Genomic DNA, 21,010 nt, shown 5'->3' on the forward strand with positions numbered 1-21,010 from the left:
ACCGCCGATGTGGCCACCAAAGCCGAGCCTCGGAAGAATTTCGGTGGATGTGCGAATGGTATGGCGGGAGAACTTCCGAGGGCCAGGGCAAAGGGGGAAGGGGGCGAAGTGTGGGGGAGAGCGCAAAATAGAAGGTAGGGAACAACGTACTCCGGGTAAAAAAAAGAATAAAAATGAAAATACGCCGGAAAGAGAGGCGAATTCACCTAGCCAAGGAGAACCGGGCTCACAAGCACGCCAGTCCACCTTGTCCTGAATAGGCCAACTTGCAAATTGCGCTGGACCGAGTCGGCACGGCGATGCCGAGTCTTTTGCCCGAGTTGAATCGGGCCCGCGGCTCCTGACACGGGAACGCTGGGTTGGAGAACATGAAAATCTCAACAGCGGAAGTCTCCCGTAGACACCACACCGGAGCCCCCATTCCTATTCCTGGTTCTTGTTAGTCCTCTTTACCCCGTACAGTACTTCCCCCGAGATGAAAATTTCTTCTTGCGATGGGGGAGCAATCGCGTCTCCTGGGTGGACAGTCGCGCGATCTACAATAGTACTTACGATCCGTGGGATTGCCCGGCATACTTACCTGAGAATGAACGGCCAATCCGCACAAAAAAACAGCCTCCTATATCATCGTGGAGACAGACAAAGCCACACTAAGCCCCGCACCACGACGCTGGAATGACTGGGCCTTGCCGTAACAGGCGAGAAAAAAAAATGGAGTATGGCACAATGCCCCTCCAGCTGGACGTGCTCCGACTTCACCCGATGCCATTCCCTCGTTTTCCCCAGCCCTATGGACGGCTCTGATGGGCTGATGCTGGACTTGGGACTCGGTGAGCCCAGGCCTCGAGAAGAAGCGGTACCTGCAGGAGACCGTTCTAGCTGGCTTCGAGATGCGTTCATACAGGATTCCATTAGGGCAGGTCCCTCCCAGTTAGTATGGGTCTAGCGTGATTCAGTGTGAAGAGTCTCTGTGTGCCGGTTTCAGCTGTCTCAACTACACCAAGTACCCATTGGGTTGGTCAAAAGTTGGATTCGGATTGACCGGCCCGGTTGGACTTCCATGCATACCCCGTCGAGCAGATCTTGCGAGCTTCAGCGGATACGGCTTTCAGGTGACGGCGACGATCAGGTACCAGGAGTGTACGTGTCCGATTTGTGCTTCAATCTGGTTCTTTCACCAGCCGGACCGACGCTGCTGGATGGGTATGGGGGCCGAAGCCGAGGCTGATCGGGGGTTGTGCAAAGGGGGTAGCTATCAGATGTATCTGTTCCGTATCCAGAGATAATCCGGACCATGTACAATCACGGGCAGCTGGCAGATGAAGCCACTGATGACAGCATCGCGATAAGACCCATCTTCACATGTGAAGATCGTATCTATGGTAGTGGTAGGGAGCTATCGATCTGGCTTGTGACTATCGAAGCGTTTGGGGCCAGACCCAGCGAATATGACGATGTGCGTGTCGCCTACATACTCGCATGTACTGTAGAGACTTCATGGCATGCAACACGTGAAAGAGACATTGGCCAGCATGGCATTCATGCTCATACGATGGGGTCATTGTCTGGAACCATGTGGTCGGCTTGGTCTGGGGCAAAGTGAACCGCTCCCTCTTGCCCCCTTTAGTCTGTTATCTCCTTTCCCCGCCACGGAGAGAATTACCCCGGGGCAGCTGCCTTGGACATGGACATCCCGTGGCCGCGGAGAGAACCCTAGAGATAAGCCAAGCGAGGGACGAGTCTGAGCATAGGAGGGTAATTCCCCTTGCAGGGTCGCGGGCACTTCTTTTTTCCCCGGTGGGTAGCACTACTCAATTTGGGGCGCAACAGTGGATGAAGTATGGGGTAAGAGAAAATCACTCAGGAGTGGAGTGCCCTAGAGACAAGAGGGAAAAGGGAGAGAAGGGAAGGGGGGGGGAGTGTGGACACCGAATTGTACGGGCCTCACCGAGAGCTGGGATAGGAGGTGCGGGCCAGCATCCACCCCCTCTTTTGTTTGAATTTTTCCATTATGGAGCTGGCCGATGACAACGACAACGACAAGCTGCAAAGTACCGTTCGCACTTGCTGATTCGAGCAGGTCCAGCACGTCAATGCGAAAGCGTTATCAATAAACATTTATCATTATCCTTCTGTTGTGATTTGTCCCCCCGGAGAATCAGATCGAGACCGGAGTCCGGCCCCGCATGGAGACGGATGATATCAACATGATGGACATGAGGGTTGTGATTGGTTACTCGGGTGTATATTCCAGAAGCTGTGGATCGCAGATCGCTCGCCTTGGCGGACGTGGCCCGGTAACCAAAAGTGCGTGCACGCAAGTGAAAAAAAAACCTTAGGAAGGACACCTCCGTATCTCTTAGGTAAAGGTTGCACTGGTGGGAGTAACTGGATCCGAGGAATGCGAACCAAACCTTCCCCGGATTTTGGGGGCCCCGCATTAAGACCTGCCAAGCGCGACAATGTTACCCTTGATGGGCTGATAACTTTGACTAGAACAGAGAAAGAGTGTGTGTGACTAACATTGTTGCATTATTTTTCAAAGATAAAAAGTTCTGAAATTCTTTTGTGGGGAGGGGTTTTTTCGCTATCTCTGACGAGAGTTCTCCGCAAATGCCAAGTCAAATAAACGTAAATAAATCATTGTAGTAAAAATATTAAGTAAAAAGGAAAAAAAAACATAATGTGGCTCCTACAAATGCGTCGTCGATCGTGGCTCCTCCTCTTTCCCCACCCCCACCCTGCTTCTGCGACAGGAGTCTCTGCGCCTTGGATTGTGAACTTGAAATTCGTGCCCATAGCGTTGCGCTTGGTGAGGTTTCAGCGCCAGGCAGCAGAGACCAGGGCGATTGGAAATGGAACGCGGACGAATCCCCGACCCCGGTCCTCGTCAAAACTGAAGGGTTATCAGGGTATAGGCTGAAGGATACTGAAAACTAAACCACTAAGATGTTGAATGCTGAACGCTGAACGCTGAAAGGGCGAGCACGTCATGACTGATGCCTGTCGCAAGGGGGCTGCAGCGAGGGCTGACAGGACAGGCATAGGTGTCCAGACCGTGTCGGTGCATACCAGATTCTTTTGTCTTCAGCTGAGCTCGAGCACCCTGCTGGCAGCCAGGATCGGAGTCTATCTCATTCCATCTGACTCCAATGCGACGCGGAAGGAGGCCATAGTTCGAATAACGTAGGTGGAGGTCCCTCTTGGGGCCGGCTTTGACTAAGAATATCGCGTATTGGTATCGGGCACAACGGAGTTGCGAGCGAGTCGGAGACTCGGCGTTTCCTCTTTCGTCTATTTCGATTCCCACTTTCCATTTTTTTGGCTTTTAATTATTCGGTTGGTTTCCGCTTCATTCTTCTTATGGTTCCATCCAATCGTCACTATAGCTGGGGTTCCTCCAGCGCTGATAACACCGTATGATCGACCATTGGACCGTCGTGTTGGGGCTGACATATACCCGGTCCGGGGAAAGCAAGTCTAAAATATTGGCGACACCTGTCCCCAGAATAATGGCTACCAAATATGGCGTGATATGGACTTGCGGGGGAGGAAAGACTGATTTTTCATTTTCATTGCTGATGATGCGCAATCTCTGACCGTTGCGGCGATGTCGGACATGGAAGGAGGCCTATCACTTGCAGAGGTCAATGACGATCGCGGCATGTGCTAGTGGGTGCGCGGACAACGCCTGCGAGACAACTTCTGCTGCCTTGCGGTAGGTGAGTTCGTTGGAGTCGTACATACATCCTCACCATAGGGTAGATTCTAAGACCAATCGCCCGTTGATCAGCAGATAGATGGCCTTTTTCTTGATTGTGGTATACAAAGCCCTGAAGATTGGAGATTGCGGGGTATCTCTGACTCAAAGCTATCGAAGATCATCGGGTACACCCTCTCAAACTTTGCAGATCATTCCGGAGATTTCTGTGCTGCGATAGGGTGATGATTGACCGCTTGAAGGGAACACGACACACCTTTTCCCTTTTCCCGTCAACCCTCCCAAAGGGTATGTCGCCGGATGCGGCGACTATGAAGGTACTCCAAGAGATTGTCTCAGTACAGTAGGTGTGCTCCTCCCCCACGCTCTACTGGTTATAGTGTGAGTAGCGGTGTCGATCTTTGGGATCGCGGGGAGGAGGATCTTCTTGAAAATTCTGACAAGAGGACCCAGTCTGGGAAAGTGAAACGAGAATTGCCCCATCACATCATGGATAGGCACGGAAGTCAGCTTCCGATCTGCCAGACTTCGTTGGAGTTCTCATCCATCCACTTGAGGGCTGCAATCTGACGCTGACCACAGGCAAGGCATTACTTGAATCGAATCAAATCGAATCAACTCGACTCGACTAAAGTCGACTCGCCAGCTGAAACCGCATATGCGGCCCCTGCCAGGTAGAGAATGACAGGTAGCGTTTCATGCTGTGGCTATCGGCAAAAAGCGGGTAATAGTACGTGGTCAGAGTAGTGTGTATGTACTAAGTAAACTAGTGAGTGGCTCCGTACTCCGTACTGTACCTGCTTGCAAAAGCCCCTCCACAACCCCCCTCCTCCCCATTCATCATAAATAAGCCCCCCCTGCAGATCGGGGTATCGGGGCGCCGAGTCCGGAGTTTCTCCAGGGATTACGCCATTCCCCCGTGGAGTGGCAGTGTTTCGAAACGGGAATTCATCGGCGCGGTGGGTCATGGCTTGGCTTAATTTGGCCTCTTCAACCAGACGGGACAAAGTACTCTGTACCCCGGCCGGCAATCGATCCAGCATCCCCTCAAGACAAGCGATCAGTCGCCGCTTACTGAACCAGTTCGGGGTATGGTACTCCGTATAGACTTCGGGAAGAAGACGTTCCATGGGCCTTATCTGTTATGGTTCAGTCGTATGTCCAGTGTGGGAGTATCTCGTTATCTCCACAGTCTTGTTCCCCAGACTAGATAGTCCGAGTTTACCCAGAGCTAGAGCCGGAGATCGGCCGAAGTTGGGGGGGAAAAAAAAGCCAATGGCCACTACGTATGTACAATTGTATTTGTGTATCTTGGATCGCCGGGGCGAGCTGAATCGCCTCACTCACCCAAATTCATGACCTTTGGAGGATCTGCGACTAGAGGCCAGCCCCTTGAGCTCGGGAACATGCAGCTCGTCCACCGCCCTGGATCGCGAATCGCGAATACCAGAAAGGAAAGGGGCCAAGAGGCTTGTTGGCGGCCACCGCGGCACCCCATGAACCAGCTTGATGGTCGACAAAAGGTGGAAATTGGGACTTCGCTTATTACCCATTTTGGGAGAATGACAAGATAATGAGAAGTTATTGCACCAACCAGATAAACCGAATCCATCACATGGCGGCTGAACGGAAGGGTCTTGCCGAGCAGCGTATCTTTCTTTATCCCCCGGTTCTCCGCTGGTGGCGCGATCGCGGGGCGGTTATTATCAGTCCATTCGGGAAAAGGTGTTCCTCCTCGGGGCCAAACCCGGGTATCATAGGCTAGGCGTATGTGTGTGGCGAAGTCCCCGGGGAAAGCTCCGTTGCCCTAGATTGAAAAAAAGACTCCAGATTCACAAAGTCTGGAGTCTGGAGTCTGGAGTGTAGACTCTGGAGAGCATGAACCTGTACCACAGGTACGCCACCCAATTTCCGAACGCGCGAGTGTGATTGTTAAGACAGGGAAGAGAGAGTCACGGATTGACATCTGGACGGCTTTGCGGCTGGAGGTGCACCCTCGTCCATCATTGGCCGATTTGCGCCTATCAGCTATCTGTCAAGGAGATGACGGGACTATGCTGGGCGTTGCGGTGCCTCCGAATCTGGGGTACTCTGCCCCGTACGGAGTGCTCCGTATGGGATACTATGGTTCTTCGCTATCTTGTTTGCGACAAGAGCCAAATCGTACACATGGTACTCGATTCGATGGCTCACGAGGTTAGTTCCCTCTTGTCTTGAAAAAGCCCGGGTTGTTTTCGTAGCATCCGTCTGTATGACCTCTCCATTCCTCCCATGACTAAATCATGCTCAAATCATGTATCATGTGTCGACATCATCGATGATCCTTGCCGTCGTCACAGCCCTAGATCTCCTCTCCCTGACTTTAATTACGTTGTTATAGTTTTTCCTTTTTAACCCTCAAGGTTTCCCCGTTCCACAAGGGAGAATGGGGGAATACACACCCGTACCCCAGCTTCCGTCGCCCCGGCTGGGGGAGGGATTCTTTGCCACTGCGAGGAGATAGTATCAACGATCGGAAAAACAGCATCATCGTTTATCATTCTCAAATCATAGATTGTGCCATCGATGAGACCATCGGCCATGGACCATAGATCATAGACCATAGACCATAGGATCAGGGACCATTTTGGCCAGACTAGTCTTCTGGCATTCCTGGCGTTCCCCTTCCTGGTCTCCCCAGATAAGCCCGCATTCTCCAGACGCGCGATAGCCGGAAGAGTGCGGACGGGAGAGACAGTGTGGGCAGTGACCGTGGGCAGTGGACTGTGGAAGTGGAAGTAAGGCCACGCACTCACGCCACACGGACTTGGGGGTTCTTCACATCATGTAATCAGAAAGGACCTTTCGGGTGTCCCCACACTGGCGCACTTCGGGGTTTCCTTGGGGTTTTTTCTTTTTTCCTTTTTTTCTTTCTTTTCCTCCTTTGGTTTTTGGGGGGGGGGGGGGGGACTCATCTTTTTACGGAATAAAATTTGAATTTTTCTTCCTTTTTTTGTGTTCTCCCACTGTCTCCCTTTACCCTTTTAGGGTTCCACCTTTTCCTTCCCCAGGGCGCACTGTAGTTAACTATGTGTTCGGGTATAGATAGTATTGTAGATATTGGGGGTTATTGTAGCTCATTAATTATGCTGATGAATATAAAGTACTCTGTACTTTGTCCCAAGAGGATCAAAGGGCTCAAAAGCCCGGTCCATTCCCTCAGTCGATCTACCGCATGTTGTCCGCTCTTTTCGGCCATTTCCCGTCCTCCATTTCTTTTAGTCAACCTTTTCCTTGCTTTTTTGGGAATTAAATGCTGATTTTATTTTTTATCTTTCCTTTTTCCGGTCCAATTTTGAATTTTTAAATTCTGATTTTTGCATTTTGAATTTTCTTGCCCCCAACCTAGAGAGGACTACTGCTGCTGCTATAGTAGTATATGTCCTCTCTCTTTACTGTGTCGGTTCCTCCCCCACAACTGCTCAACCTTGTTACGATCCGATAAGTCTCTTTGAATTTTAATTGGATTTTATTTTATTTTTATTTTTATTTTATTTTTTCACCCCCGATTCCGAACGACTCCCTTCTCCCCGATTTCTCCCTTTCCCTTTTTCCCCCTCCATTCCTCATACTTCCCCCCCTCCCTTTATTACCTCCTGCTCCCCAGATCGTCATCTCCAGATTTTTTTCCTTTCCTCCTTCTCGCACACACTCCCCATACTCCTTTCCCTCGATCCTTTTTTTAGTCTTCAAGGACTGAAAATCCCATATAAATCAAAAGAATCAACAAAAAGGATTTACATCCGATCCTCTTGATCGGCCTCATCGACCCCTCTCCATCTCGGGTGTTGATCAACCGGACGATTTTAGCTCCAAGTCACACTCTCGCACTTGACTTCCCCCCATCTTCTTCGGTGATAAATCACCCCCCCGGGCCTACTTCCTGCACCTCGGCAATCCCTTTTTTATTTTTTTTGTCATTTGCCTTTGGCTCTTTCTCCAGATCTGTTTGACCCCCGGCTTTAAATCCGGTCTCGTCCCACTGCAGATTTCACATGCCGCCCCCCGTCTCTTCAGTGGGTTTCTCCAATCTACTGAATCCTCAAGAATCAACCACTCCGACTTCTGCTCCCATTTCTCCTCACGGAGAATCTGATTCCTCCATGGCTTCTTCCGTCAGTCTACTGCCACCTCTCATGAAGGGTGCTCGTCCCGCCAATGAGGAGGTGCGCCAGGACCTACCCCGGCCCTACAAATGTCCTCTCTGCGACCGTGCTTTCCACCGTTTGGAACACCAGACTCGTCACATTCGGACACACACTGGCGAGAAGCCTCATGCCTGCCAGTTCCCCGGTTGCACTAAGCGCTTCAGCCGTTCCGACGAACTCACTCGCCATTCGCGCATTCACAACAACCCCAATTCTCGTCGCAGCAACAAGGCTCAGCATCTCGCCGCGGCCGCAGCCGCGGCTGCTGGTCAAGATGCTGCCATGGTCAACGCTGCAAACATGATGCCTCCTCCCAGCAAGCCTATCACCCGCTCCGCGCCAGTCTCCCAAGTTGGCTCTCCGGATGTGTCCCCCCCTCACTCCTTCTCCAACTATGCCAACCAAATGCGCTCTAACTTGGGTCCTTACTCGCGCAACAACGACCGTGCCTCCTCTGGAATGGACATCAACTTGCTGGCAACAGCAGCTTCGCAGGTCGAACGGGATGATCACCTGGGCTACCACTCCGGATCCCGGCATCAAATGTTTGGCTCGCGCCATAACGCTGGTCGTGGCCTGCCCTCGCTCTCCGCCTACGCCATCTCGCAAAATATGACTCGTTCGCACTCCAACGAGGACGAGGATAACTATGGCGGACACCGCGTGAAGCGTTCGCGACCCAACTCTCCCAACTCCACTGCGCCCTCGTCCCCGACCTTCTCTCACGATTCGCTCTCTCCTACTCCTGACCACACTCCTCTGGCAACCCCCGCACACTCGCCTCGCCTGCGTCCCCTAGGCGCCAACGAGCTTCACCTGCCTTCAATCCGCCACCTGTCCCTGCAACATACTCCCGCTCTGGCCCCCATGGAGCCGCAACCCGAAGGACCCAATTACTATAGCCCCAGTCAGGGTCACATGGGTCCCACTATCTCCGACATCATGTCAAAACCCGATGGCACCCAGCGCAAGCTGCCAGTGCCGCAGGTGCCCAAGGTTGCCGTGCAGGACATGCTCAACCCGGCCAGCGGATTCACATCCATGTCGTCGTCAACCAACAACTCCGTCGCTGGAAACGACTTGGCCGAGCGGTTTTAAGAGGGAACCCTCCACCACAAAAAGGACAAAAAACCACTCCTTTTCCTCTTCTCTCTCTCACGTCTCCTAAAAATCTCCGTTATGCGCGCTACGAAACGATATAGACTTTGTGCATTTTCTCCCTGGATTGCAGGCATCAACGGTGTCGGATGGATCGGTTTTTTATCCTGTTCTTTTTTTTATCTTCATTTTCATTTACCTGCGAAAGGCGCTGTAACCAATAGACGGATCGGGATATTTCTGTGGCTTCTTTCTCTTCTCCGAGTCCAAAATTTCATCGATTAGGACTTGACCTTTGCGATGCCTGTGGTCTCTTTTCCCTTCTTGATCACTATCTTTACTATCTCTCTAATATTTGCTTACCCTTGAGGGAAATCGAAACAAAAATACTCTTTATAAACAATTCTTCTCTCTGACACTCATCATTGTTTCTGATTGAGTACTTCTTCAGTCTTTCCCTCCATTTTGTTAATTAGGGTTCATCCGAATATCCACGAGTGGAGACTGCCGAACATTTGGACGGAACCAGCGACGGAACGTCCCATACATGCAATTAGAATCGCTACTGTTAGTACTTAATTAATTTACTACTAGTACTAGTATCTAGTCCAAGAATTCTTCAGTACTTATTACAATCAAGCCTCCCATCACAAAATCATGCCATCTCTCCACCCGACCCTGGCCAGTCTTCAAGAACCAACCACTTTAGCCCAACAAATACTTTTTAGTTAACTACTGCACCGCCCAAACGTTAGCCCCCATCGACCACACCGCTCCCCCTCCAACGTTCCTAGCGCGAAAAAAAAGCCCTTCATGTTTCAAGAACACATATTTTTCCTTTCCCCTTCCCCCTCCTTCTTTTCTTCTCTGTGAAATGATAGTCCAATGCTAGTCGACTTGCATTCCCCACTTCGCTCTTTACAATGGCCCGTTGACGCTTAATCATACAATATACCGAGGAGGTACGATCACTACTAGTTAGTACCCACTGGCCACCCACGTATGTAAACCTGCACCGCACGGCACTGCACTGCACTGTACCCGGGCTAGGCCGGCAACTAATGTAAAATGTCATGCATGCTGACACTTTCAAGTTCGCAAAGGTACGCGATTGCAGAGGATTTCGGTGATCGCTCTTCAAGTTTTTCAATCGTAGTTGGGGTTGGATTGGAAAGTGAGCGCTGGATATCCATGGATATAGACGAGGTTGTTTTCTTTTCCATATGTATGTGTATCATGATTTCTTTTCAACTTCTTCCTCCACTGCCAGTCTGCCTTGCTTGGATGTGTCTTTGATATCACCACCATCCACCTCTTCCCCCGTCTCGCGCACGACGCTGCCCTCTATCATGGCTGTACTTGTTCCTTTCCCAAGAGTGGGATGTACTCTAGACTAGTGACGACAGTCTTGCAAGAGAGTCTGGAAGTGTCCGACGACTGAACTGCATTGGATTGGATTGCATTTCCCCGCGCCCATCGGCCGTGCGGAGTATATCGGAGCCTGCGCTTGAGCCCCAGCACGTCTTCGCCGTATCTGCTTTTGCCTTTCCGTCTGACTGATGAAACAGACAAACTAAGCAACTCTTTGGCAGAACATTCGAGCAGATCATCCTCTCTTCCCCACCCCACCCCGTCACAATAAGCAACGCGAGAAAAGAGATAAGCGAGAGCCGAAGGAGTAGGAGAGAATAGCAGAGGAAGAAAGGAAGGGCAAAAAAGAAAGGAAAAAGCAAATAAAGCACAAAAGCAGAGAAGGAAAAAGAAAGGGAAAAAAGACCCGCCTCGAAGTTTCCGCTCCGGCATGCCGTCTTTCTCCCCCTCCATCCCGGCCTTGACTAGCGGCGACTCCTCGTCGATCTCATCGTTCGATACAAACAACACCAGCAGCGAAGTCGCCGGCTCAGCCCGAGAAAATGACTTCGGAGGCCCGGTAGGAAGGGAACCGCAATCACGGCATCGTCAGCGTCAGCAGCAACATCAACATCAACGACAGCGCCAGAGTATCGACAGAGAGAGGGTGGCCGTGACGGTCACGTCGAATATATCAGGGCCAGCGGGGTCTCGAGGTAGTACTAGAGCAGTGCGGTCTGTGACATCGGGATCGCATTCATCTTCGGCGTGGAGTATTGCTGCGCCATCCATATCCTCCGCCGCACCGTCGTTGCCTGCCACCCATAACGAGGATAGAGATGCAGATATAAATGTCGAGGGAGATGGAAATGGAAATGGACTAGGGCACGCAGCAGGTGGAGCTGCAGGGATTCCGGATCCTCGCATCTACACTTGTCTCTTCCACATGCTTGACTGCCACGAGTCCTTCGACGACGAGAATAACTGGACCACCCACGTCCTGGGCCACTTCCGCACACACCCACCCCCTCAAACGGCACGGTGCCCCCCTCTGCCCAAATACAAAGTTCGTGGACGGTGACCCGAATCCTCTCTCCTCGCCGGTCCCAGGCGCAGACGAGGAGGAGCAGGAAGTATCGGAGGACGAGGCAGAGAAGAGAAACGGAAACACCCTCATCTCCCCCTCCTCCTCCCCCCGTCGAACCTCAATCCGCCGCGTCGACTCAGGAACCGACGTCCGCCCCGACGGACCCTATACCCGAATCGACAACGAGATAGATCTCCAACCCCACCAAAGCACAGCCTGGCCCAAACTCCTCGACCACGTAGCTGCGCACTACCGCACCGGCCAAACGCTAGCAGGCAGCCGGGCCGATTTCGAGTTAATGCGATATCTGTACGGACGTCGTATCATCTCCGACGCCCAGTTCAAGGCTATGCAGCTTGCGCCTGCGCCGTCGAGTCCAGCTTATCATGCTTCGCAGGATGGGGTTAGGGCTAGTATTGGGTCTTCGGATGAACCGTATTGTGCGCCTTATAGTCGGAGGAGGGAGGAGAGGTTGAGGGGTCAGCAGAAGGGTCTGGGGTTGGTGCTAGTGTTGGGGTTGTTTGAGGGGTGTCTGTGGTTGATGAAGTAAAAGTAACATGTTGGATTGGATGGGATTGTTTGTCGTTTGCTTTTGTCGTTGTCGTTTGGTTGATATCCCCCCCTGTTCGTATTTGTTTCGTTTCGTTTCGCGTTATTTTCTTCTTTGCGCTTGTATAGGTTGTATGTTAGGTCTTTTTGATCGTGGTAGGTTCGTAGATGCTGTATTATTGTATGTAGTTTGTCGTTTTATTCGTCTAGTCGTGTATCGAGAAGTATTTCAGTCGCTGGAGACACTTAAATATAACTCAGCTTTGCAGGTTGCGTCGAATAGAAATCCGTCCGCCTTTCAATTCGAAAGGGGGATGACCATGCACTACATTTCTGTATGAGGCCGTACTGATATGGTGGACCAGTCGGCTTCAATGTGATGACAGTTGTCATAATCTGCTGCTGCCGCTGCTGCTGCTGCTGCTTCGTCGGGGGGCGTATTCGATGACAGTGTGTAATTCTTTTGTTTCCACGACGAACAGAAAAGATAAAGCAAAGGTGATATTGCTTTTAATGAGAACTGCTGTCGGTGATAATGTGATCGCAAATTCTGGGTCGTAATTCTGTTGTGCATGGATGAAATCCGGAAGAAAATGAACGACAAACGTTGAGGTGGGAATGCCAGGAATGCCAGCCCGCCTCGAAATCGAGAAATCGATAGATCGAATTTCACCCCCCCCCTCCCCCTCTCACCCCGCCATCTGTGGATCTCGCCGATTCGTGAACTCCACAGTTAGAGACGGGTGAGTGATGGGTGGTTGATTGGATGTCGACTTTTTTTCGTTTGCTTGTTGTCAATCCATCAAGGGATTGTCGATTAAGTGTAGTTGTCATGGTGATTTGATTCGCTCCATGACATGGCTTGGTGCTTCTCCGATTCTTTGCTGGGTCTTTCTATTCCTTCGAAAGCTCACCTTTAACACTTGTGGGGTGAATTTTGGATGCCACACATGAGTGACCACACAGCAAGAGCAGGGTCTCCCGAAGAGAGCTTAGGGAACGGTTATCCTTACCGTTGGAGCTTTTGGTGTCACCTCGGAGTGTTTTCTTTATCTCCATAACAATGCAATAAACTTTAGTATGACTTGCACCATCCTAGTCAAGGGCCAGATCGTTGAGAATTTTATACATATTATACAATTGATAAGTCTCGTCTTTGCCAGATTTCATCCAATCGACAGCATAATTCGCCATATTGTCAAGACACTGGCAATATTTTCAGATATCTTGACGGGTCATGGGTCCTCACCAGCCTAGCAACAACAGCATTGAGAAAAGCCGGTTTGTGTCGAATACTAGTATCATGTCAGCCATTAGCAATCCTTGGAGTTGGAAAGGCCGTTTCTTACTATCCTTAAAGGGTATTTTCGTTCAAGTACAATCCCGTGTTCTCTCTCCAGGGCTCTTCTATAATTTTGTCTCTATCTCCCCTGGACTCTACTGATGAATGAGTATATCATGATTAGATCAAACCTAAATCTCAGATCGTCAATAAATTTCACAAGTCGTGCTACTAGTACTGGTATCTGGAATGCTCTTAAGGAAGATAGAGGCTTTATTCATATCATAATCTTGACTCGGACCTTAAAGTCTTGGAATTATTAACTTTCTTTATTAATTATCCAGCCCCAATGGATGCAATCTAGTCGTCAAGGGGTGATTAAGGTTATTATTCTAGCTGACATATGTTCATCGGAGCTCGTAACCGAACATTACTCGATTCTCGTGGATGGTGAACGACAGGCTGGCAAAGCGGTGGATCCTCGTGATAAACGAGTTCCCACGTAATTTCAAGGGAAGTTTCTACCATAGAATCACGATGTACTAATGGCCGCTTTGTATTTCGCATTTGTCATGTACATAACAGCACAGGGGCTGCCTCAAGCTGAAAACGAGTAGAAGAGTAAACATCCACCCGCGGCCGAAATAGCTTCCCTCGTTAGAGGAAATCTAATGCGGCGCAGGCTGAAGACAAAAATCAAACACGAGTGATATCAAACTAAAGCAAAACTAACGCCGAGATATATGCCCTCTCCCCTCCAGATTGCCATTCCCATTTTCCCCGATGGTACTTCATTTCCACGCATTCAGTCCTGCCCATGGGTCATTCGATGCGGATGGCGGCTGGGACTGGGAAGGTGCGTTTTGGTGTCCGTATGGCCGAGCCTGTGAGTAGCCGCCAGGCCCGGATGGGTAGACTCCACCGGCCGAGGGAGGGTAGCTGGGTTGCTGTGGACGAGGAGGAGGTGGAGGGGGAATGTAGCCCTGGGGAGCCATGTAATGCTGTTGTGGGGTGGCAACCGCAGCAGAAGGAGCTGGGCTGGCGCTGGTGTAGCCGCTGTATGGGGTAGGAGTTTGAGAGAAGTATTGTTGGTTCGGAGGCGGCGAGACAGGTGTCTGGTACGGGTATGCCATGGGGTTATATCCTTCCGAGAGAGGAGCGGCCGCTCCCTGTTGGAATGGCTGACCAGGCATGTACCCAGGATTGGCGCCCATGTATTGACCGTAAGGTGCCGGTGAATGCGAGAGAGGAACACCAGACGGAGGTGCCCCGGGCATGGTGGGCGGATAGCGTGGGGACATCTGGGGAGACGGACCAGTTGCGGAATACGAAGGAGCATGGACTGGCGGTGGAGGCGACTTGATCTTAGAGGGAGCCGGAGGAGCTGCTGCAGATCCAGTGGAAGGCGAGGTCGACGATTTGGGCTCCGTAGAAAGACGTTCCATCAGCTGCCGAAGCTTCTCTCGCTCACGATCCTCCTGCTCCGAAACGCCGCTTGCCTTGTCTCGCTCAATCTGGCTCAAGAGTTGTGCACCCTCGGACCGGCGGTTGCTGATAAAGGTCTCGACATTCTTGCGCAGGCTATCGGCATTCTCGCCCATTTCCTTATAGAAAGTTCGTGCCTGGACAATTCCGGACGAAAGGCCATTGTAAGCCTCATAAATCTTCTTGTATCGCGCCATGACAGAATTCCGTTGTCGAGTAATGCCCTCATATTTTGATTGGTCGGACTGGACTCGCTTGTCTTGGAGCAAATCGGCGTAGATCTTTGTCAATTCCTTCATCAGGGAGGATTGTTTGTGGTTGGCCTGCAGGAGACGATTTTGATGCGGACGGAATTTCTCGAGCTCTGCTTCGAAAAGTTGGGTCTCCTGGCCGGCAATTGACTTCTTATTCAATATCAACACATTGGAGATGTCGTCAGTGTGAACCTAGGGGGTTGATTAGCCTCGTTTATGACACAAAATCCAAGCGAAAGTTTAATATGCTACATACCTTCTCTTTTAGATCCTTCAGCACTTGAGAGCGTTCCCGCTTGACGAGGTTGAGCTTCTTCAAGATCTCCTCAACTTTGTTGATTTGATCCGATACAGACATGCCGCCCTCGATGTTCACATCATCCAGGAGACTACCCTCGGCAGGACTGGACACGCCATTTTTGCCTTTGCCGTGCTTCGAGCCAGCCTTGATCATGGCTCGTTGGAAAAGCACGTCGGCCTCATCCGTCTCTCCAGCGGATCGCATCTGATCAAAGTCACTCTCGTACTGCCGGAATGTAGCCGACAGCTGGGTGTCACTAGCACTAGCTTCGCTGATCGTATCCCGGTACGCGCGAACATCCCCTCGGAGTGTAGTGTTGAGACGGCCACTGGGTTGCTGGCTCCAATCACCCCCATACTTGGATCGCATTTTCTCACAAACGCTCTCTTCCAGGTCGAGCTGTTTGGAACAACCATCCAACGCGGCCTGGACCTCTGCTTTCCGATCCTGCAGGTCGTCGAGGGCTTTATTGAATGGCTTATGCCCACCAAGCTCTGAGCACCAGCGACGGAACTCTTCATCCACCGTCATCTCTTGATCCATGCCGCCTTTCAAGATGTTGAGACTACCCGGCAATTTCAGATAGTCAAGGCTAGCAGCCATCTCGCCATTGGCGGTCTCCACCTTTTCGGTTTCAGCTCGAATCAGCTTGGCCTTCTCTTCGTCGTACAAACTAGCACTCTCTGTAATGGCCATGGGTACGAGTTTCTGAAAGATATCAGGGCCAATGATCCGCTGGATATCCTGTCCTTGGTATAGCTCGCTGACTGGAATTGCCTTCGCAGCTGGCAGCTTGGCGACTGGCGAGAGTCCAGCCTCGCTTGGGACTGGCTGGTGGTAGATGAAATCGTTATCCTTGGTCATGGAGGTAAGCTGGTCCTCAACGTTTGCATGGTGATGCTTGATTTGATCCATGAGGGTACTTCCAGACTCCGCAGTGAGGTTGGATGTTGCCGGGGGGGACGAGGGGAATCCCTTGGCGCAACTGATCGCCGTAGCAGATTGTTTGTCGGCAAGCTGAAGTCGAGCAATTGCAATACCATGGGATCCACTCTCACTGTCTGCAATTGCCTGGAAGTAAGAGGCCACCGAGCCCATATGCGCCGTCTTAGCCTGCGCTACGACCGACCAGACTTTGTCAAAGACATTCTTGCTGACGAAGTCCTGCAATGTCTCCGCGGCCTGAGAGTAAAGATAAGCAGCTTGACCGGCCAGTTTAGCAAGAAATCCTGGCTTCTTTCCATCCGCTATTTGCTTCTCGAGGAACACTTCTTGGGCCTGAGCAAGTGTAATGTGGATGAGGGTCTTGACGGTATCCCTGTTCAGATCGGTCGAGGGTGCATGAAGGAAGTTCTCGTTGATATAGGTGAACATTCCAGCTGATGCCTGGAAGGAATGATATGCCGTCTTGAGCCCAGTATCCTCGGCGCGATTCTGATCGGCGGCATGGCAGGAGAGTACGGCGGAGATATTGAAGATGATGGAAGCTTTCTCGTAGGCCAGGGAATACTGTGAAGTAGGCTTATGGGTGAAGGCATCGTACCTAGAAGGAGTTCGAACAGTGGGTAAGCAATGGATCATAGTTGCAAGAAGGGCCTGTTAGTCTAGATCGTACCATGTGAAGGAGATCTTGATATGGTTCTCATCGACGGGGAACCGTAGATCCAAAAGCTCCAGTTGGCCATAGTATCGATACAGCAGATCACGACCGGTAGCACTGTCCTTTCCAGCTCCTCTCATATCCTGGCGAAGTCGGTTGAGGGTGTTACATTCTTGCGCGTAGCGCTCGGGGTCCTCGCCGTAAGTCTGTCGGATGTAATCCTTGAGGGGCTGGATCCAATCGATCTCGTTGGTCTGCTTCAGCGGACACGAGAGCATAGGTGACTGAACCATGGTGGCGGAATGGTTGTCAGGAGCCAGCTGCTCCCATCCACTAGCGATAGCTGAGAGTGTGTAGGAACAAAAGGGGAAGGCTGTTGATTGAACGGTGCCTTGAGGGGATATCGGAAGGCTGTGTGGGGTAAAGGGAAGGCGGAAGGTTGGCGCCTGATGGTCGCTAATCGCTGAGTCAATGACGTCGGTTTCAGGGTGATCAGAGGCAGCAATCGGATTCAACGGCGCGCGGAGAGGGGGAACAAGAACAAGGAGACAAGGACAAGGGAGAGAAGGAGGAGGGGTGGAAGCCCGCGCGCGGTGGAAGGTGACAGGTGGGATGTGATGACCGTGACGGGTGAGTCGGGGGGCGCCAACCACAGGGCCCAGCCAGATCACTGCCCGGTCCCGATAGGTGCAGGTGGCATGGAATGAGTGCTAGGCAGTCTGTATTAGTACATATTTAAAAAAAAAAATATACCAATCATTATTTCTATGTTGGCTTGTCTAACGAGCTGCTCTAGTACCCTCCAAAAGGGGTTATGGTAGCCTTTCTGCAGTGTCTATATTCTAAATCTAATACTTAGGAGTAGAGAGCTTGATGACAACCTAACACAAAGTAATAATAATACAAGGCGTCTGCCCCATCCTCCAAGCAGAACAAGGCCTCCCCGAGCTCGCCGGCGCTATGACATTGAAAGTAAATACAACCCAAGATGAAGGTAGATAGAAGTACACGGAACATTCAGATTAGCTCAGGTCGATTTCTTTGAGTCGTCCTTGCCAGATTCTTTCTTGTCGCTCTCTTTGGCGTCTGTTGCATCCTTCGTATCCTTTGCGCCCTTGGGCTCAGTCTTCGAAGCGTCAGAGTTCTTCTCCGTCAGCTTATGCCAGACAGACTTTAGAAACCCTTCATTCTTCGATGATTCTTCGGTAGATCCGCTAGTCGACGGAGGGCTGGCCCAGATATTAGCATCGTGACCAAGCTCGGTATTCAAAACTGTTGGAAACTTACCTGTCTTTGCTGAAGTTCATGGTCCGTCGGGCCGTTTTGTCGTCCATCTCATCCGCAAGAACCTCGAGAATGGTTCGCTGGTTGCCAGTCAGGTACTTGGGCATAGCAACCTTGAATTCTACCTTCAGATCACCAGTAGGCTGGACGCGCATGCGACCGCTGCCGATCTTCTTCATACCCATGCCCGTCAAAGTGATTCGATCGCCGGTACCGGTACCAGTAGCCACCCTTACCTTAACCTCTTTGTCGAGAGTAGGAATGGTGACTTCACCACCAAGCAGTGCCGTGGTGAGCGGAAGAGAGGCGGTATAGAGAATGTCATCACCAGAACGGCTGAAGCGGTGATCGGGAGCAACACGAATGGTAACATAGAGATCACCACGTTGGGTGCGAGCACCAGCAGCCGCGGCGGCTCCACTAGGAGGAGCGTCACCTTCTCCGGTAACCCTCATTCGCATACCATTATCCACACCAGCAGGAATATCAACCTTGATGGTCTTTCGTTCCCTTATAACCCCGTTTCCATTGCAGGTACCGCATTCAGAACCCCGAGGAACGGTCATGCCGACACCCCCACAGGAATCACAGGTTGCCGCAACTTGGAAACCACCTTGCATGATATGAACTCGGGTTCCGGTACCATTGCACTGGCGGCACTGTGATCGTTTCGCACCAGACTTCAGACCATCGCCGGAACAGGTTCCACACTGGGTAAGAGGCGTGACGGAAATTTCCTTGGATGTGCCCTTCGCCGCATCCATGAAAGAAATGTTGCTCTGTACTTCAATGTCCTCGCCCACAAGAATCTGCTCCTGGAACGGGTTGCGGCGACCACGGGGGCCGCGACGAGCGCCTCCAGTAAAGGCGCCGAAGAGATCCTCGAAATTGATATCCTGTGCAAATCCACCTCCAAATCCACCGCCTCCGAAGCCTCCACCAAATCCATGGAAGCCACCTGCTCCAGCGAATGGATTGCCTCCACTTGGGTCGAAGCCGCCGTTTTGATCGAAAGCCGCGGAACCGAATCGATCGTAGTTCTCTCGCTTCTTTGCGTCGGACAGGAGTTCGTAGGCTGATTGGGCCGCGGCAAATTTATCCTTCGCATCTGCTTCCTTGTTGGTATCGGGATGGTATTTCTTGGCCATGCCATAGTAGGCCTTTTTGATGTCGCCGGCAGAGGCCTTCTTGTCTACGCCGAGGGTTTTGTAGGGGTCGGCGACCGAGAGTGGCGCGGTAGAGTGGAAGGTCTATAACCGATTAGATTTCTATCGAAAAATTGGCAGGTATAGGATGCCTATTGAGATCGCAGAAGGTCACTTACCCGAACGGAGAAAACATTTGAAGATTTTGGGTTGTAGACTCCCTCCCGGAGGCGTCTGGCGGGCGATGGGGAAGCCGCGACATTATAACCACGCTTCTGACCGGCCGAGCAGAGATTAGGTGTCGTTTTCTGCTTCGAGCATTGTGATGGTGCCCGCAGGAGGCGCGCGGGGAGACCCGCGGCCTTGGGGAATGCCGCGGATGGGTTCATGGATAGTTGGTTGGATGATTGTCGTCGCGACTGTTTTCGGCGATATGAATGTTTGTAAACGAGTGGACAAGGAGCGAAGATGAGAGGGTGAACAGCACAGCCTGATTGACGCCAATGACCTTTAGAATTGTTGCTCGGTGGTCGCGAAGAAGCTTCTCGTCGGAGAAGATTTGAATCACGTGGATGCGCTATTCCTGATGAGGAGATGATGTAATAACCGAAGTGCCGGGGAAGTATAGGATTGCAGATTGGAATAGAATGACAATTGCTTTCTTGAAAAGAGTTTCCACTCTTGTTGGCAAAGACTGGATGTTATTAAAAGGTCCGAAATTTGTGCAATATTGATTCAGTTCCATAGAAGATTCACCTTACAGAAGACGTTGCCTATTGTTCTTCCAAGGATCCCAGATCTTCATTCGGCTATTTGCGGCGGAACTAGCTTCCATGCCTAGAACTAACTATATCTTGACATGTCGGATTCAACTCGAAAGTTTCCCCGAGCAGCTTGACAAATGTTCTTCGAGTATGAGTAGTACGAGACTCTGAGTTTCGTACTGATCACTTTGTTTTGGTTATTGTTTTCCGCGGAGAGAGTATCAAAAGTAACTGCGACAGTGAAGATCTCATTAATTTTTTCAAAGACTCGGAATTACCCTGTAAATCCAAGGGAAAGGCATATATTTGGCTTGCTAATAAAGATGAATCTTCAACAGCGGCTCCATAGCTATTTCAACAGAAGGTTGCTACTGGATAGGGAAATTTCTGGTCCCTTGGAATGATTGTAACCCTGTCTGGTCCAATGCGGGGTGTTTGCTGGAAGTATTGGTTTCATTCGCATTCCATGGGAGGATTATGACCAAGCACATAATTCAAGACTATTTGGCTGTAATCACGAGATCGAGTCTATCATTAATCCAAATATGATAGAACGACAAACGTGCTTCATTCAGTTTCACTCAGATGAATAGTAACCCTCTGGTTGAGTGTGTTGAGCCACCAAAATTCAACGAAGAATTGGGCTGGCTTGTTCTACCAGTAGAGAGAACAGTCTCAAAAAAAGACAAGACTAAGCCCAATTGTCCTATCAAAAAGGACTCTGCAGGCCGGGTTCTCGGGTTGTCTAATGGGTCGCGTGGGCTCATCAAGATAAGATCTTTAGGGCTGCCAGAAGCTTCCTTGAGATCGAAAATGGAAGGCGGAAGCATCGGATAATGGTTCTACCGTCGCCGACGAGGTGAGCTAAGCACGAGCAGCCTGGGACCGAGCTCCGAAGACGGA

The 21,010-nt window shown here is 51.0% G+C and overlaps 4 protein-coding genes across 4 annotated transcripts; 2 read left to right on the forward strand and 2 right to left on the reverse strand.

Annotated features, from left to right (window-relative positions):
• Window positions 1-7,755: 7,755 nt before the first annotated feature.
• On the forward strand, window positions 7,756-9,006 carry N7481_011669 (C2H2-type zinc finger protein; the record flags this gene model as incomplete). Its single annotated transcript, XM_057270888.1, has 1 exon — window positions 7,756-9,006. One exon carries the CDS (start codon window positions 7,756-7,758, stop codon window positions 9,004-9,006), a length of 1,251 nt encoding a protein of 416 aa, XP_057118062.1.
• A 1,801-nt stretch (window positions 9,007-10,807) lies between these two features.
• On the forward strand, window positions 10,808-11,993 carry N7481_011670 (uncharacterized protein; the record flags this gene model as incomplete). Its single annotated transcript, XM_057270889.1, has 2 exons — window positions 10,808-11,353; window positions 11,424-11,993. The coding sequence occupies 2 exons, from the start codon at window positions 10,808-10,810 to the stop codon at window positions 11,991-11,993; spliced, it is 1,116 nt and encodes a 371-aa protein (XP_057118063.1).
• A 2,072-nt stretch (window positions 11,994-14,065) lies between these two features.
• bro1 (putative signal transduction protein BroA) lies at window positions 14,066-17,207 on the reverse strand (the record flags this gene model as incomplete). Its single annotated transcript, XM_057270890.1, has 3 exons — window positions 14,066-15,205; window positions 15,270-16,857; window positions 16,930-17,207. 3 exons carry the CDS (start codon window positions 17,205-17,207, stop codon window positions 14,066-14,068), a joined length of 3,006 nt encoding a protein of 1,001 aa, XP_057118064.1.
• Window positions 17,208-17,941: 734 nt separating this feature from the next.
• N7481_011672 (putative mitochondrial DnaJ chaperone (Mdj1)) lies at window positions 17,942-19,732 on the reverse strand (the record flags this gene model as incomplete). Its single annotated transcript, XM_057270891.1, has 3 exons — window positions 17,942-18,143; window positions 18,202-19,448; window positions 19,523-19,732. The coding sequence occupies 3 exons, from the start codon at window positions 19,730-19,732 to the stop codon at window positions 17,942-17,944; spliced, it is 1,659 nt and encodes a 552-aa protein (XP_057118065.1).
• Window positions 19,733-21,010: the final 1,278 nt, after the last annotated feature.

The sequence above is a fragment of the Penicillium waksmanii genome (assembly GCF_028829765.1).
Source record: "Penicillium waksmanii strain IBT 27052 chromosome Unknown utg000009l:1.0-4314994.0:1.0-4318279.0, whole genome shotgun sequence".
Taxonomy (NCBI): domain Eukaryota; kingdom Fungi; phylum Ascomycota; class Eurotiomycetes; order Eurotiales; family Aspergillaceae; genus Penicillium; species Penicillium waksmanii.